Source organism: Typopeltis vanoorti, chromosome 15 (genome assembly GCF_054136105.1).
Source record: "Typopeltis vanoorti isolate ZY-2024b chromosome 15, IOZ_Tvanoo_1.0, whole genome shotgun sequence".
In the NCBI taxonomy this organism is placed as follows: domain Eukaryota; kingdom Metazoa; phylum Arthropoda; class Arachnida; order Uropygi; family Thelyphonidae; genus Typopeltis; species Typopeltis vanoorti.
Window position 1 is genome coordinate 7,515,218 of NC_143563.1, and position 19,135 is coordinate 7,534,352.

General features: G+C 35.9%; 1 protein-coding gene across 3 annotated transcripts in view; it reads right to left on the reverse strand.

Moving 5' to 3' along the window:
- LOC150098339 (uncharacterized) overlaps positions 1 to 19,135 on the reverse strand; it is a 275,596-nt gene that overhangs the window by 111,853 nt on the left and 144,608 nt on the right. For all 3 annotated transcript variants that reach the window (XM_090405890.1, XM_090405891.1, XM_090405889.1), the window contains one exon: positions 14,463 to 14,735. In XM_090405890.1, coding sequence (XP_090262016.1) covers positions 14,463 to 14,735 — 273 coding nt within the window. The remainder of the gene's footprint in view (positions 1 to 14,462; positions 14,736 to 19,135) is intronic.

Below are 19,135 nucleotides of genomic sequence, written 5' to 3' on the forward strand. Positions count from 1 at the left end.
AACTGGCCAAACTACACATTTACACAGCTCTTTCTGCCACCATGCACAGTGGCACTTGTGCATTCATCAAAACCAACATACCATGCTAGAGTGCACATCCTTGAATCCTCACTGTTTGTTCTGCTTTGGCTTAAAATTTCTCTACCAAACCACCAGGCCACCCTCTCTCTTTTTATATATATATGCTCTCTCTCTATGTCTCCAAACTCCATCAACCACTCTGACCTCATTGACTATCTCTCTCTAAAGCTTGACTTTCTGCAGTCAAAATACCTCAATCGAGAGTCATCCTTCCTTTGGACTTCAATGTTTTCAACACACATTGGCTCCTCTTCTTCTTCAGTTTCACCAAGCAAGCAGGCAAGGGTGCTGAGGTGTTCGCAATCAGCAATGACCTATCTCATATCATCAATCTTTCTACCAGAATACCAGACAATCCCCTCCAATTTGCCAACACACTTGACCTCTTCCTAACAAGCTCCCCTTCCAGGTATACTGTGGTTGTCAGTTCTCTTCTTAGTAACTTGACCACAAGCTCATACAAGTCTCTTTTGCCACAGAACAACCTCCACCCACCAGCTCACAGTCTCGTGTCCTCTGACACTACAAGGGCCAACTGGGAGGACTTCTGTGACTTCTATTCCTCCTTCCCACAGCCGACTGCTTCAGCTCTGATCCAAACACCTGCTCAGACCGAATAAGAAATCATCCTCACAGGAGTGAAGGTTGATCAAATGATGCTGCAGGATCTTCTTGCTTTCACCATCCACCTCTGGACTTAAGCCATGCAGAAATTTGGAGAAACTCACATGGCTGCCTAGATATTTCAAATTCATTTGATCAGGTTTGGCATGAGTTTACTTAACAAACTGCCTTCCTCACTCTCCAAATGAATCGCCAACTTTCTCACTGGTCACTCACTATGTGTTATGGTGGGCAGTTTACTCTCCTCAGATTTCCCCACCAACGCAGGAATACTCCAGGTTTATGTCCTTTCACCCACTCTCTTCCTCTTGCATGTAAATGACCTACTCTCTCTCAGACTTCCAATCCCATCCATAGTTTTGCTGATGACAGTACACTCCATTCCTCCTTTCATTTGACAAACCTTGTAGTGCTCAAGAATTAGATTTCTCAAGATTTACCATGACCAGTGACCTGAACTCAGATCTCCTAGCTATATCCCAGTGGGTCATGAACAACCTTGTAAACTTCAATGCCACCAAAATTCAGTCCTGTCTAATGTCTTGCAAGAAAGAGCTCACATCCCTCCCCTTACCTTCAGTAATACTGAGATATCGAAACATGATCAGATTTCTCTTCTTGGACTGACTTGCACTTCTGATCCTTCCTGGCACAACCACATTTCAACTATAGCTTCTGCAGTTGCCAAAAAACTTTGTGTACTTTTTTGCACAAGACACTAACTTCATACCTTAACACTACTAACTGTATACAAAGCCCAAATCTGCCCAGCCTTGGAATATTGCTCCCATATTTGGGGTGGGGCACCAAAATTCTCTCTAAGATTGCTCGATTCCCAGAAGAGGGCAATCCGGCTAATTAATAATCCCTCTCTCACATAGCCACTTCAATTCCTCTCTCACAGATGCTCAGTTTCTGCCTTGTGCCTCTTTTACAGATACTTTCATAGCCAGTGGTCTGCTGAACTGGCCACTGTTATTCCTCCACTCTCCTGAAAAATCATTAAAACAAGAGCCACTGCTAAACAACACCCTTTTACAGTCCATCTTGAAACTCACCAAGCCAACTTCACTGCTTCCTCCCCCATCCCATCTATTTCTGTCCTTTGGATGAAATCTTCATATATGGACAAATTAGTTTACTGGTCCTGGTAAGTTTTTTGCATAGCAAAAAAAGACTACCATCAATATGGAAGAATAAGTTATGCACAAGAACAGATGGGACCCCTAAGTCTGGTCTTGTGCAGTATGCTACCAAGAAGGGGGTTTGTAGATCTATGTTGGAGTCCCAGGAGGATAAGACCTCAAATGATGCTGCAGGATCAAAGCCTCCGGGAAGTTTTGGAGCTAATGTAAGGACACAGCATAAGAAAATGAACCTCAAAGAAAATACAAATATGGGCACCTGGAATGCTAATTCAATGTATCAAGCAGGGAAGATGGCCAATGCGATCAGAGAAATGAAAAGAATGAAGATATCAGTTCTTGGACTCTCAGAGGCTAGATGGAATGGGAAAGGAGATATAAGAACAGACGATGGATTTAGATTTATTTACTCAGGAGGAGAAGAACATCAAAGGGGTGTTGGAATAATGTAGGATAAAAGGGTAGCCAATATGGTGGAGGGATATTGGCAGAGATCTGAAAGAGTGATTGCTTTGAAAATAAAGGCCAAACCTAGAAATATCTTCATAATTCAAAGATACTTACCAACAACAGATCATATAGATGAAGTTGAAGAGATCTATCAACAAATAGAGGAATGTTTACATTTGAAAAATAACAGATATACTGATAGTAATGGGAGATATGAATGCAAAAAGTTTATTTTTCACTTGGTTAGAATATCATAAATTTAGTTTAATCCTTTATCCAAGTGTGAGCAAACAAAGTTTGCACCTGAAAGTATCTTCAGGACGACTCCTTCCAAAGGTGGAGCAAGCTACTAACACGCCTATCTCAGTATCTCTCCTAATGCAAAACATATCTCCTTGCGGATATGTCTAATGTTATGCATTAAGGGAAGGGCCACTACCCAGACTAGTTTCAACCTTTATTGAGGTCTCTTCAGTGGGAGCCAGGCCCAAGTGGAGATACTAGCCAGAAGCATTAGTAAAGTCATCTCTACCTATAGGAGTTGCCAAATGGTGTGCCACCTTTTTAATAAATTACTCTGGATTTAGAGAAAGATGTTGAAAGTTTATTTTTCACTTTATCCAAGGATTAAACTAAATTTATTATATGAATGCAAAGATAGGGAAAGGAAGAGAGGATGGTCTGGTGGGTCATTGGGGCTTGGGAGAAAGAAATGAAAGGAGAGACAGACTGCTGTAATTTTGCAGAAAACACAAATTGATAGTGACTAACACTTGGTTTCAACAACAAGACTGTATACTTGGAGAGCACCTGGACAGAGAGGTGAAGAAATCAGAAATCAGATTGATTATATATTAATTAACTCAAGATATAGAAATATAACAAAAAATGCAAAAACTTATCCTGGAACAGACTGCAACAGTGACCATAACCAGCTCACAATTGAAATAAAAATCAGACTAAAACGAATAAATAAAGAAAATGCAACTAGAAAAATAAGAATTGATGGACTAAAAAGAAAAGATATTAGAGAGAAATATTAAGCTGAACTAGAAAATAAGATTAGCAGTATTGATACTGATAGACCTCTAGAAGTAATCTGGACCGATCTAAGAGAGAAAATCAAGGAATGTGCTAAAGGTCTTCTGGGTGAGGCAGAGAGGAGAGGAAGGAAGCCCTGGATTACTGAGGAGGTGAGAGGAAAAATGGACGAAAGAAGAAAATGAAAGAATAAGAACAAAGATGAAACCCAAGTCAGGTATAAAGAGATCAATAAACAAATAAAAATCCTGGCTAAAAAGGCAAAGGAAGACCGGCTCGATCAGGTCTGCAAGGAAATAGAGGAAAATGATACAGCAAAGGATATGAGAAAGGTCTATGAAGGCTTGAACTTGATTTCAGGGAAGAAAAGAAGGATAAAAAGAAGTGCTTTGAAGGATGAAAGAGGAAAGATTTTGTTGGAAAAAAACGAAAAAATGATAAGATGGAAGAAGTATGTTACAGAAATTTATGGAGATGAATATAATCTGGAATGTGATCAGATAGAAAAAGATGATGCCCCAGAAATTAAGGAATGGGAAACCGAAGCAGCCATTAAAAGAATAAAGGATAGGAAAGTTCCAGGAATGGATGATATTCAAGGAGAGTTACTGAAGGCATTGGGAAAGGAAGGAATAAAACTTCTGTCCATCATCTTTAATAGAAGTCTGGAGGAGGATATAATACCTAAAGACTTTGTAAGATCTATTTTTATTCCTATTCCCAAGACTTCTAGAACAATGGATTGCAACAAGCACAGAACTATCGGCATGATTAGTCACATTGCAAAAGTCCTAATCAACATAATATATAGAAGAATGGAACAGATGACAGAGAGGGAATTAAATGAAGCACAGTTTGGTTTCAGGAGAAATAGGGGAACCAGGGAAGCTATCACAACACTACGGATATTGGGGGAAAGAATGATTGAGTGTAATAAAGATTTATATCTATGCTTCGTGGACTATAAAAAAGCTTTCAATAATGTTAATCACTCTGTTTTATTTGATATTTTGCATAAAATAGGAATAGATAAAAATATTATGAGAATTTTGTTCAGAATATACAAAACTCAAGAAGCCAGGGTCAGATTTGAAGCAGAGGGTACTGAATGGATCCCCATAAGAAGGAGTGTGAGACAAGGGTGTGAGATGTCCCCACTCCTTTTTAATGTCTATAGTGAATGGATGATGAGGGAGGCCTTGGAAGATCTCAAGGATGGAATAAAGATAAACGGACACCTGATAAATAATATAAGATATGCAGATGACATTGTACTTATGAGCGAACCATAGGAAGGCTTGCAAAGAATTTTGAACAGACTGAACAAGGTTGGAAATGAGAGATATAAAATGAAAATAAAAATTCAGAAGACCAAAGTGATGAAGATTTCAAGGTAAGGAAATGATGGGATGTAAATCACTTTGAACGGACGAAGAATAGAAAATGTAAAAAGTATTCATTTGAATACCTTGGGAGTTGGATAACAGAAGACAGTAGATCTAATTATGAAATTAAGCACAGATTAAAAAAGCAAAAGCAGCATTTTTCCAAATATACCACATATTAGGAAACAGAAATCTGAACAAACAATTGTTAAATTGTGAATGAAGATATTTGAGAATTATAATACTTCATTCACATTTAACATAATCTGCCATAACTTAAGCAACACTTGAAAATATTATTTGATGTTAATCTCTTGCTTGTATATTATTATTCATATAATTACATTGAGTTTGTTTATCATCATAATCAAATTCCTGCCATGTACCCTCAAGGGGTGTACAGGATATGATAGTACTACATGACAAAATTTACATCATTACTAACTTGCTATCTACAATTTTCCTCCAAATCAGTCTGTTACTTGTCAAGACTCCAACATTATCAGATCTTATATTTCTATCGTCTAAGGCACTTTGTACCGTATCAATCCACCTATATCTTGGTCTTCCTCTGGGTCGTTTTCCTGCCAACCTGGCAGAGAACACTTGTTTTGCTAAACTTTCTTCGCCCATTCTGTTTAAGTGACCATACCACCTAAGATTAGCTCTGCTAACGCATTCCTGGATGTTGACAATGTCAAGTTCTTTCCTAATATCCTCGTTTTTAATAAGATATTGCCATTGATGCCATCTGTTCACGCCTATAATCTTTCTCAGGACTCTCATATCTGCGGTCTCTAGTCTTTGGTCAAGTGTTTTACTTCTGTCCCAGCTCTCAGATACATAAGTTAAAACTGGTTTGAACACTGTCTTGTATACAGCTAATTTAGTGTTCTGACTAATATCTCTCTTATTCCATATGAATTTATTCAATTGACTTCCCACCATACCAGCTTTGCTGATTCTATTGTCTATTTCTATATTTAATTTACCATCTTCAGTAAAAATCGTACCTAAGTAGCTGAAAAGTTTTACATGTTCCACAGGTTCTCCATTCACAACACAGTTGACATTTTCAATGATTCTGCCTATTTTCGTTGTCTTTGTCTTTTTATTGCTGACCTTAATACCATATCTACTACAACAGCTATTCAATTTAACTATATCTACTACAACAGCTATTCAATTTAACTATATCTACTACAACAGCTATTCAATTTAGTCAGAGAATCTTGCAGACTTGTAGCGGATTTATTTAGAAGTATAACATCATCCGCATAAAGCAAAGAGCTGACATTAACATCTCCAATTTTGATATCATGTTTAATACCACTTTCCTTCATAATGTGATCCATATACATAATGAATAACAGAGGGGATAATGTACACCCTTGTCTCACGCCAGATTTAACATTAAACCATCTTCCTGTACTTCCTTCAATTCTAGCTGCTGACTTACAACTCAAATAAAGACTAAGTTTGTTTATTATTGTTTAATTATATAATTTTGGGATTTGTATTGGTAATGAAAGGACTCTGTATCAAAATGTCATTCAATTTATTTTATTTATTCCTGTATTAATATTATAAGAAGCTGTGTATATATATATAAGAATTTGTATTTATCATACTTAAATGTATTTTATGTGAATTACAGATTATATCTTTATTATTTCTAAAAAAAAGAATGTAAATATGTGGAATTCTGCTGATATGATTTTATGTAATTCTTCTGATTGAATTTGATTGGCTAGTAAAGGAGAAACGGAGTTCTTTTTAGTCAGCGTGTGCTTAGAACGAAAACGGCTATGATATGGAGAGAAGCCTGTAGATGTAAGCTGAACTGGCTAGAACAGTTAATTGGAAAATGAAAGTAAACAAGGGGGGGGGGGGGTGCTTAAAGGTGAAAGCTGTATAACTGAGAGGAGACCTCCACATAGCCTTTAAAGGAATGCAGAGAACCAGGGCTTCTGACCTAATGTCCAATCCTCACCTTCTCGTGGTGCATCCTGATGGGCTGGCAATTTGCGATTTAGCAGACCAAATTGTCTTCTTATTGGTTAAACCAAAATAAAAAATGATGGTACAACATGACAAAATTTCATGCCGGCTGGGGCGTCGCCCGGTTAAACAAGGCCCCTGTTGTTTTCGCCAGGGAACTGGGGCGAACAGCAAAAAGTCAGCTACTGGAACAAATCTGAAAACAAACCCCACTCAACATCACCAGAGTTAAAGATCGGTACTATCAACATAAGAAGCCTGAATGGCAAAGAAATGGAGCTAGCTGAGGAATTAGATAAGTACCAGATCAACATAATAGGGGTGACTGAAACAAAAAAGACAAAAACTGGCGAGATCTTTCTGAGCAATAAATACAAAATGTTATATTCAGGCAATGAAAATCAAGGAAAAGAAGGAGTAACCATAGTATTCAACAAAAAATACGAGGCTAATCTTCTTGAATGGCAGTCAGTCTCAAGTAGAGTAATGTGGGCAAATATGAGAATGGGGAACTGGACAATGAGACTTATTTGTGCCTATGGTCCCACAGAAGGTTCTACTAAGGTAGAAGTGGAGGAATTTTTTGAGGCTTTAGAAAAAGCAACTGACACAGTGAAAAAGGAAAAGTTGGTCCTTGTTGGGGATCTAAATAGCAGAGTAGGAAATGATTGTGAGACATACAAACATATTTTGAGAAAATTTGGAGAAAAGAGCAAAGCTAATAATAATGGCAAATATCTGTTGGATTTCTGTTCAGGACATGGACTGGTTATTACTAACACCATGTTCCAACATAAAAATGTGCACAAATTCACATGGAGAGAAGAGGCAAGGAATAAGAAAAGTCTCATTGACTATGTTATTGTGGATAATGATGTTTTCTCCCTAGTGCAGGACACCAGATTGTACAAAGGATTTGAAATTGGAAGTGATCACTATTTAGTCTTGAGCAGGATAAAATTGAATTTCATATTGAAAAGAATAACATGTAAGAAAGTTTTAAAGCAAATCAAAGTTGCGCAGCTCTCAGATGTGAACTGTAGACTAAAATACACAAAGATTATTGAAGAAAAAATGAGAGTTTGAGAACAGGAATCAAACCATGGAGATTCAGTGGCAAACTCTGAAGAAAACATTGATTGATTCAGCCAGAGAGGCATGTGGTGAGGTTGCCTGCAAGGATAAAAAAATTAGAACTCCCTGGTGGACACAGGAAGTTAAAGAGGCAGTGAAGGAAAAGAAAAAGCATATCAAAAGTTCCTATCAAATAAGTCAGCTTGTGCTATTAGAGAATACAGAGACAAATGCTTTGTCTCTGTATTCTCTGTATTATGTCATGAATAATAAGATCTAAACACTGTGTAAAACTAGCTAAACAAAAGTCATGGGAGGACTTTGGCAAGAATATAGAAAATAAATATCAAGAAGGTGGCAAAATATTCTGGAGGTTATTGAAGCTTAGGAATGGGGGAAAGAGTGCTGTAAAAGGAGTTAGAGATGATAAAGGTGACATGAAAAACGGGAGAAAAAGATATCCTTGAAGTATGGAGTAATTACTTTGAAAAACTGCTAAATGAAACAAGCAGTGATAACAGCACAGTGGTAAAAAACATTGACCAGGCATGCAGTCAGGAATACATATCCATACTTGAAGTAGAAAAAGTCAAAGGCTTGGAATGTGGAAAGGCAGCAGGAGAAATGATGTTCGAACAGAAATGCTGAAGTATGGTAGTATAAGAGTCTTACAGTGGCTGCACTGCATAGTTCAGAAAGCATGGACAGAGGGACTAATTCCCAATGACTGGAGTAGAGCTCTCATAGTACCCATATATAAAAAGGGAAATAAAGCTGAATGTGAGAATTACAGAGGTATTTCCCTACTGAGTGTTCCAGGCAAAATCTATGCAAGTATACTTGAGAAACGGTTGAGAAGAATTGTGGAAGAATAGCTGGATTCAGGCCAAATAGAGGCAGTCAGGATCAGATCTTCACTTTACGACAAATAGTGGAAAAATCATGGGAATATAACAGAGATCTGTATTTAAGTTTTGTCAATTTGGAAAAGGCATATGACAAGGTGCCAAGAGAGAGGCTATTCAATACGCTACAGTTATATGGTGTCAATGGGGCATTATATCAAGCAATACTTAGTCTTTATTTGAGTTGTAAGTCAGCAGTTAGAATTGAAGGAAGTAGAGGAAGATGGTTTAATGTTAAATCTGGTGTGAGACAAGGATGTACATTATCCCCTCTGTTATTCATTATCTATATGGATCACATTATGAAGGAAAGTGGTATTAAACATCATATATCAAAATTGGAGATGTTAATGTCAGCTCTTTGCTTTATGCGGATGATGTTATATTTCTAAATAAATCCACTACAAGTCTGCAAGATTCTCTGACTAAATTGAATAGCTGTTGTAATAGATATGGTATGAAGGTCAGCAATAAAAAGACAAAGACAATGAAAATAGGCAGAATCATTGAAAATGTCAACTGTGGAGAACCTGTGGAACAAGTAAAACATTTCAGCTACTTAGGCACGATTTTTACTGAAGATGGTAAATTAAATATAGAAATAGACAACAGAATCAGCAAAGCTGGTATGGTGGGAAGTCAACTGAATAAGAGAGAAATTAGACGGAACATTAAATTAGCTGTATACAGGACAGCGTTCAAACAAGTTTTAACTTACGTATCTGAGAGCTGGGTCAGAAGTAAAACACTTGACCAAAGACTAGAGACAGCAGATATGAGAGTCCTGAGAAAGATTATAGGCATGAACAGATGGCATCAATGGCAATATCATATTAAAAACGAGGATATTAGGAAAGAACTTGACATTGTCAACATCCAGGAATGCGTTAGCAGAGCTAATCTTAGGTGGTATGGTCACTTAAACAGAATGGGCGAAGAAAGATTAGCAAAACAAGTGTTCTCTGCCCGGTTGGCAGCAAAACGACCCAGAGGAAGACCATGATATAGGCAGATTGATACAGTACAACGTGCCTTAGATGATAGAAATATAAGATCTGATAATGTTGGAGTCTTGACAAGTAACAGACTGATTTGGAGGAAAATTGTAGATAAGAAGTTAGTAATGATGTAAATTTTTCATGTAGTACTATCATATCCTGTACACCCCCTTGAGGGTACATGGCAGGAATTTGATGATGATGATGATGAAGTAAACATTCTCTTCGCTATCTTATGGATAGCGAAGAGACTGGTCGTGTGTAACGAAAAGCGAGTGGAGATATGTGGAAAAATCGACAAGGAAAGGACCGGGAATAAATAGGCATTAAAAACTACCTGTATGGAATTCTGATATTACGATAGATTCCTAATGATTAGAGGGAAGAAAGCTGCAGAGCTGAAGTCAACACATAGTAGAAGATAAGGAATTAATACATGATGTAAATCTAATGTGTCAAGACTTATGTATCTCTGCATTTAATATTTCAGTTAACATAGTGAAGATTTCTTTCCTATGTTAACTGAAGTTAACATAGTGAAGATTAGTTAACATTCCTGTTAACTAATTACCTCATGGTAATTAGTTAACAGGAATTTTGAAAATGTGCCTAAGTGAATTCAATGTGCAGAAGTTGTAACCTGGTAAGACTTATCCTTTTTACATCCAGTGTGAAGCAAATGAAAGTTAATTCCACCTAATATATCTATACCCTAGCTGAGGTGTTTAACTATAAATAGTCGAAGGAATGAAGCACTAAAGTATTTCTCCCTTGAATTGATAACTGCCTTGAGATTCAATTAAGTGTTTATAGACTAGAAGTGAATTAAAGAACTGCAACTATAAAAATATTTATTGTGAATTCTGGAACTTTGAATTGTGAGAACTATTTTCTATTAATTGGCAGTACATAGAGAACTGAGAGTTGAATGTTTGATACCTAATGCATTGTATCTATTCCAAGCACTAGAACAAAATTGATGTGTAGATGATATGATTTGTCTCACAGAATAGAGACAGGTTGTAATAGAGATACTTATGTCATGAATAATAAGATCTAAGATTTTTGGCTTTAATCTTAAAACCTAACTGAATAGCTACCTGTATCAGAGATATTTTGGATTTGTTCAATTGCATTATCTTGTTTAGAAAGTTATGCTTAGATGTACATGTTATATAACCCTGCATTAAATGTTTTGTTTTATTGAATCCAATTTGATGTTTGCCTGATTTCCTTTCATTGCACCGCTCATAAAAATTTATCGGATAATATTAACCTCGGCCTGTAGAAAAGTGAGATTGCAAATGCTAGTTGATGATTGATTCCTCTATATTATATAGACTAATCTGAATATAAGGTGGTGCAGGATAATATAAATTTCTTTATATTGGGATCAGTATCAAAATCAACATCTGACAAATAAAAACCGGAATTTAAAGAAGTAAGGATAAGTTCAAATAACCATCATAATTAGATCAGTCAGCAAAATAGCACGATACAACACAGTTAAAAGTAAGAATCCTCAAGACAATGATCTGGAGTATGGGGATGTATGGATGCGAGTCCTGGACGATCAATAAGGAGATGAGTGACCAATTGAATGCATCTGAAATGTGGTGCTTGAGAAAAATGGATCGTATCAGCTGGGCTGAAAGAGTGAGCAATGGAGAGATTCTTAAAAGATTCAAAATGAAAAGAGACTATATGGCTAGTATCCAAAGAAGAAATATAGCGTTTGCAGGACATTTGATGAGGGGTTCTTCTGGAGAGCTTCCTAGAATAGTATTGCAGTGGAGGGAAAGAGAGGAAGAGGAAGACCCCGACTGCAATGAAAAGACAACATCAAAGATTGGACAGGCAAGAATCTTACAGAAGCAAGAGATAGAGAGGCATGGAAGCGGACTGTTCATCAGCTGCAACCCTCTTAAAGAGAATGCCACAGGATTAGATTTTAGAAACTAATAAGAAGATTTGGGAAACTTTAATTCTTATTTACTAAAAATAAAGAGCCAAAGGCTTCAAATCAGCAATGCAATGCAAAATTATACAAATTAAGTGGATATTAAATCTAACATCATTTCAAAGCCGACTACAGAAACTATAGAAGTTTCGTGTAAAATTTGAGCAGAGAGCTTACAGGAATATGCCTGATACCATACTACAAGTTGCCATAGTCAAACCTAATAAGTGGCATGAATGCTAAAGAGCCCATATATTCGCCTCCTATCGGTTCATTTTGATAAGGTTTCACTGATCCGACAGCTGTTTCAAACTCATTGGTTTTTGCCAGGGATCAGGCAGAAACCTAAGAGAGCAAAAAATCTCAGTACTAAGAAACTCGAAGCTTCAGAGAAGTGTATTTCCTGTAAGCGAACTCTCGGTTGGTGCATAAAGTATTTACTAAAAATAAAGAGCCATGTAGGCTTCAAATCGGTGATACAAAATTATACAAATTAAGTGGATATTAAATCCAACATCTAATACAGTTAATACACCTCGTCAATGCTTCAAGTTTTGCTCTCTTAGGTTTCTGCTTGATCCCTGATGAAAACCAATGAGTTTGAAACAGCTGTGGTCAGTGAAACCTTATCAAAATGAACCAATAGGAGGCAAATATATTGGCGCTTTAGCGTTCATGCCACCTATTAGGTTTGGCTAAGGCAACTCGTAGTATAGCGGGGGGGGGGGGGGGGGGGGCGTATTTCCTTAAGCTCTCTGGTCAAATTTTACACAAAACTTCTATAGTTTCTGTAGTTGGCTTTGAAATGATGTTGGATTTAATATCCTCTTAATTTGCTTAATTCTTATTTCAATTCTTTAATTTAGTCTTATGAGGTGCCCCTCATAAGACTAAAGTCTTTATATAGTATAATGTCATTTCTTCCACTTATTGTTTCTTGTCAGTTGTTACAATTTTAACATCATATTCTTGAAGATGTCTCTGTGACAAAATACTGAAACAACTAAACCTGAGGTTTAATTATTTTTCTCTGTGTTGTAGTTATTCCATTAAATCATATTATGAGTGCAGGTGTGGTGAGAGGATGATATGGCTTCATCCTACTAAAAATCTGGGACAATGTCATCATGAAACCATCAACAGAATGAAATGATGGTCTTATGATGACAGCAACCCAAATTTATTCGGGTAAGAGAATGTAGATTCTGAAAACAATCTCACTGGAACACAAGAGTGGCTGCAGTGTAATACTGATGTATTTTTTCTAATCATCCAATCAAGTACTGTCTGTTCTTGCACTTTGTCAAAAATATTTCAATTATATAATATAAGGGTAGCTAATTTTTGGTGAGGCTTGAAGATATTTGAATATTATGCCTTTTATGAACATGTAAAATGCTTTCTGTGTTTTGGGGAAAGTTGAAGTTGGGAGCAAAAGTAGTGTTGATTATGTACTGAGGAAACATTGGCTCAAAAGTGTCATGGATGCGATTAATTTCATTTGAGAAATAACTTGATGGGCAGACAAAATGGATCTAACAGATGTATACACATTTTTGACATTAACAGATATACACAAAAGGCATAATTTATTCATGTATGAATAGGGAAATAAATATAGAAATATTCATATAACAACAACTCATACAGATAAAGTCTGTTAAATGAAAGTGAGCCCAGTTGTTCTGTTTTGTGCCAAATCATATATGTCAGATTGTTCATGAGTATCATCTTCAAAAACTTCGCACAGTACTAATGTAGAATAGGTTTAGAGCCTTTCGTGCATGGGATTTGCATTCAAATAAAGTAATATGAGCTGAAAAGGATAAAATTTTCTGCTGGATGAAGAAGTTATGGATGTGATGTGTTTGTTCCAGGGAAAGTAGATAAATGCCAGTTCAAGAAGAGACGTTTGCTCTTATGAAACAAGCTATGTATTATCAAAGATAAGGGAAGATGAACTGAAAAATTTTTTTTGAAAGACAGGATCGATTTGGTGATGGTAACTACTAGGTTGTCCCACATTGAAGAATGATATGAAAATCAGTGTTTAAGGCTGGTTGAACATTTTGAAGATTTGGGATGTAGAAAAACAGGAAGGTGTGTCAAGTGAGTAGGATTTACATACTGTCATCAATGAAATTATGAGTAGAATTTTAGGTCTACTGAACCTAGAATTGTTTTTAGTTTATGTAATCGTTATCATCGTTATCAAATTCCTGTTATTCACTCTCAAGAAGCATACAGGATACTATGATAGTACTACATGAAAAGTTCACATTATTACTTATTTCCTATCAACAATTTTCCTTTAAATTAGTCTGTTATTTGTCAGGATTCCGATACTATCCAACTTCATATTTCAGTGTTCTAAGGCAGTTCTAACTGCATCAATCCACCTAGATCTTGGAGCTTATGTAAAAGAAGAATAAAATTATATAAACATAGTTCTGTTACATACAGATGAACCAAATGAATCTAATTAGGTGCTTATGCATCTAAGACAGAAACCAAAACAGCTCAGTTGGTCTCTTCATTGAATACAGTCAACACTTGAAACAGCAAACTCACAGGAACAATAGTTTGCTTGAAAGATTTACTATAGTCATTTTTGTTTAGAACAGCACTGGTAGTATGGGGTGTTGGTCAGGAATTTTCATTAATTTGTCACTGTGAGTGAGCTCATTATGATAGTAATGAATATAACCAGGTGGGAGCTAAATATAAGAACCATTGGATTCAATAAGTAATTTAAATAATGAACCAAGATTTATTTCATCTTTATTCTGGAAACTTACCTTTAAAGTTTTTACTGCTACTGTCATATTATACCTTTTCCAAACAGCTTCATAAACATCGCCATACTGACCACCTCCTAACCTGTGTTTCATCACAATATCTGTTCTGTCTATTTCCCATTCATCAGGTTCTGGACTTAGAGCAAAGACTGCGGGTTTGTTCCTTTTAGGAGCTGGGTACAAAAGCATTGTAATTAGGCCATCAGTGTGCATGGAATGATGATGAACTAGTTCAGCTAATGTGTTGAAGCGACATTCAGAAGTAACAAATACCTGCAAAATTCATAACAGACACAAACATTATTTTCAGATGTAGAAAAAATGTATAAATACTTGACTTACAGTTAAAAGCTGCAAAGAACAAATGAGTACAAAAACATACTACTGGTCATCATCTTGTCTCATCCCCTCACAATTTATGCTGCCTTCAAATAAGTAACCAGAACAAAAATAATTTAATACATAGGTTAGCATCACTGTTTTTGTACATGTTTATTGATTACAGCAGACCTTTCTTAATGTCAGTATTTTTACACAATCAGATTCCTAAAAAACTGACATTAAAAAGGCTGTCATAAACCAAAACCCAAATTTCCCATAAACTCAGGATCATGAATTACATTCCTGGAAATACAGATTGAACTCTATAATAAAAAATAAATATGTGTATTCTTTAAGCTGGTGCTTATCAAAAAATGAAACAAGTGAAATCTGGAACAAGTTCCATCAACTACATTATGAATTCCTCAAGGATAAAAATTTCATGTTTTTCTTCTAATGTTAATGTTCTCCACTTTTTTAAGGATTTTTTATTCTAAAATTCACTTTCTCTTTTTTCCAGATATCTTATTGCAACATAAATAATTTTAAACTAAGTTGACAATAAATTAAGAGTGAATTAAATCACAACAGTTTGCTTTAATACAGGTCACTTCACAAGTGCAGAAGCTTTTTCTCTGTACCTGTAAAGTGATCTGGGAACTGCAACTCATACTGATTGTATTTTAAACAAATATATAGGTATCCCTCGGTTAACGTAGTTAATTAATCCCTCGATGTTACCGCGTGTATCAAATCTAATAATCAATGGTAAAAATTACAATTCATCCATGATTGATTACAGTATTAATAATTTGTTTCATATGGTACTCTTTTAGGAGAGAGAAAAAATGAATGCAAAATAAATGTTTAATTAAAACTTGTACCTACATTAGTAACTGCAATTTTTTTTTTATCAAAAGAAGTTATCAAGATTAAACTGTTTAAACTAAACATATATGGTCGTTTATATAATTCAAATACAAACTTATTTATTAAATTACTGACCATTTACGAAAAACAAAACTACATTAAAGCCTACCAGTTTCGCCAGCAAATTGTCTGGCTTTTTCAAGGCATTGACGGAGACATAAAAACTAGTAAATGCAAAATTGAAAGGAACATAAAAAACGCTGTAAACCAACTGGTAGCTAAGATTACACGTTCGTGACAGAGAGGACTTATTGTTCTTATTCATTATCACGCAAGCATGTTTGTTGTAAATGTGTAATGTGTTTACTGGCTAGCTGTAGTTCAGATTGATTTAGAGAGAGAGAGAGAGGATCAAGTTTTTCCACAAACTGTTTAGGATTGCACCCTGATTTCTGTTGAGGTTTCCACCGGTTATTAACACTATTGTGGCTTCCTTGAATAAACGATGTCTGTAGTCATCATCCAGATATGGCATGGAGCTGTTTTGCCACTCTATCGTGTGGTTAGATGTACAGAAATGATGTGCTAAGCCGGAAGAGATACTTCTGTTGTGGTTTACATCACCAACATGTTCTTTTTGTCTGATTTCTAAACTCCGTGAAGTTTGTCCGATGTAGGCAAGACCACAGGAGCAAGGAATGTAATATACTCCAGGATATTTGTAGAAAGGCACCTTATATTTTGGAGATCCTAAAACTTGTCCGATGCTGGTGGTTGGTTTGAAGACCACTCTGATGTTGTAGGCTCTTAGTATTCTGGCTATTTGATAAGAAATTGACTTGATGAAAGGGATCACTACAGTAGAAATGTGCTGGGAGCGTGATTCTTCTTGTCTGGGGTTGTTACCGTATAGATATTTTTTGATGATGTTTTGAGGATATCCATTTTGTGATAATGTGTTGGCTATTAGTGAGAGTTCAGTGTGTATCCTCCTCTTCTGGTATAAACTTTCTGGCGCTATATTTCAACATGTGGATAATGCTCAGTTTGTGTGTCTCATGATGGTTTGAAGTATAATGAAGATATCTTCCAGTATCTGTGGGCTTTCTGTAAATAGATAATTTGACACTATTTGATTGTTTCTTTATCAAGATGTCTAAAAGATGCAGTTGGTTGTTGTTTTCCACTTCCAGAGTGAATTTTATCTTGTTATGTATTAAGTTGATTTTATCCACAAACGGTTTTATTTTCTAAGCTGTCTTGCCATATAATGAAGATATCGTCAACATATCTCCACCATGTAGATGGTCTAGGGGAGATTATGGAGAGAATTTCTTTTTCAAGTTTTTCCATGAAAAGGTCTGCACAAGATGGTGATAGTGGGCTTCCCATTGCCAGGTCTTCTAATTGTTGGTATATGGTGTTATTAACTTTGAAGGAATTAGATTGAAGGCAGTGTCTAGACATCTGTGTGATGTCTAGAGGAAAGAGATCTTGGATGATGTTTATTATCTCTTCTACTGGTACATTGGTGAAAAGGGATACAACATCTAGACTGGTAAGTATGTCTGTTGGTGCATTTTTTAGACATCTTGATAAAGAAACAATCAAATAGTGTCAAATTATCTATTTACAGAAAGCTCACAGATACTGGAAGATAATCTTCATTATACTTCAAACCATCACGAAACACACAAACTGAGCATTATCCACATGTTGAAATATAGCGCCAGAAAGTTTATACCAGAAGAGGAGGATACACACTGAACTCTCACTAATAGCCAACACATTATCACAAAATGGATATCCTCAAAACATCATCAAAAAATATCTATACGGTAAAGATTATCTTCCAGTATTTATAATATCTATAAATACTGGAAGATAATCTTCATTATACTTCAAACCATCACGAAACACACAAACTGAGCATTATCCACATGTTGAAATATAGCACCAGAAAGTTTATACCAGAAGAGGAGGATACACACTGAACTCTCACTAATAGCCAACACATTATCACAAAATGGATATCCTCAAAACATCATCAAAAAATATCTATACGGTAACAACCCCAGACAAGAAGAATCACGCTCCCAGCACATTTCTACTGTAGTGATCCCTTTCATCAAGTCAATTTCTTATCAAATAGCCAGAATACTAAGAGCCTACAACATCAGAGTGGTCTTCAAACCAACCACCAGCATCAGACAAATTTTAGGATCCCCAAAACATAAGGTGCCTTTCTACAAATATCCTGGAGTATATTACATTCCTTGCTCCTGTGGTCTTGCCTACATCGGACAAATTCACGGAGTTTAGAAATCAGACAAAAAGAACATGTTGGTGATGTAAACCACAACAGAAGTATCTCTTCCGGCTTAGCACATCATTTCTGTACATCTAACCACACGATAGAGTGGCAAAACAGCTCCATGCCATATCTGGATGATGACTTCAGACATCGTTTATTCAAGGAAGCCACAATAGTGTTAATAACCAGTGGAAACCTCAATAGAAATCAGGGTGCAATCCTAAACAGTTCGTGGAAAAACTTGATCTTCTCTCTCTCTCTCTAAATCAATCTGAACTACAGCTAGCCAGTAAACACATTACACGTTTACAACAAACATGCATGCGTGATAATGCATAAGAACAATAAGTCCTCTCTGTCACACGAATGTGTAATCTTAGCTACTAGTTGGTTTACAACGTTTTTTATGTTCCTTTCAATTTGCATTTACTAGTTTTTATGTCTCCGTAAACGCCTTGAAAAAGCCAGACAGTTTGCTGGCAAAACTGGTAGGCTCTAATGTAGTTTTGTTTTTCGTAAATGGTCAGTAATTTAATAAATAAGTTTGTATTTGAAGTTATCAATAGTCATTTGAACAGTTTTAGTTTTTTTTCTTATCAGCATAAATTCTATGATAACAAGCAAAATGACTCTCCAGACCTCGGTAAACAAGCAATAAAACATAAAGAAAAAACAGCGCAAATATAAAACATGATGGTACAAATTAAGTGGATATTGAATCCAACATTATTTCAATTCCGAATATAGAAACTACAAGAGTTTCATGCCGAATATATAGAAACTAAAAGTTTCGGCGGATGCAAGCATAAGCAACCTTATGGGCATCTCGTAGTAAAGGTGGAGTAAGCTCGAGATCACTTTCCTTAGTATTTTCCATAATGTAAAACACATCTCCTAGAGCAGTGGTTTCAAAACTTTTTTGATCGTGTACCCCAAAGACAGAAAAAATAAACAGCGCGTACCCCCAATTGATTGAGCAAAAATCTATTGTAATAAGTATTATAAAGAGGAAATATGCCTATCTACCTTTTATATCTTTTATACTCACTTTGTTGTTTACTTAAATCTATCCTTTCTTACTTAAACCTTCTATCAAAATCCTACCGGATGCTCTATTGTTATATATTTATCTTTCATTATTTATTCTTTCTTCTCTTACTTGAATCTT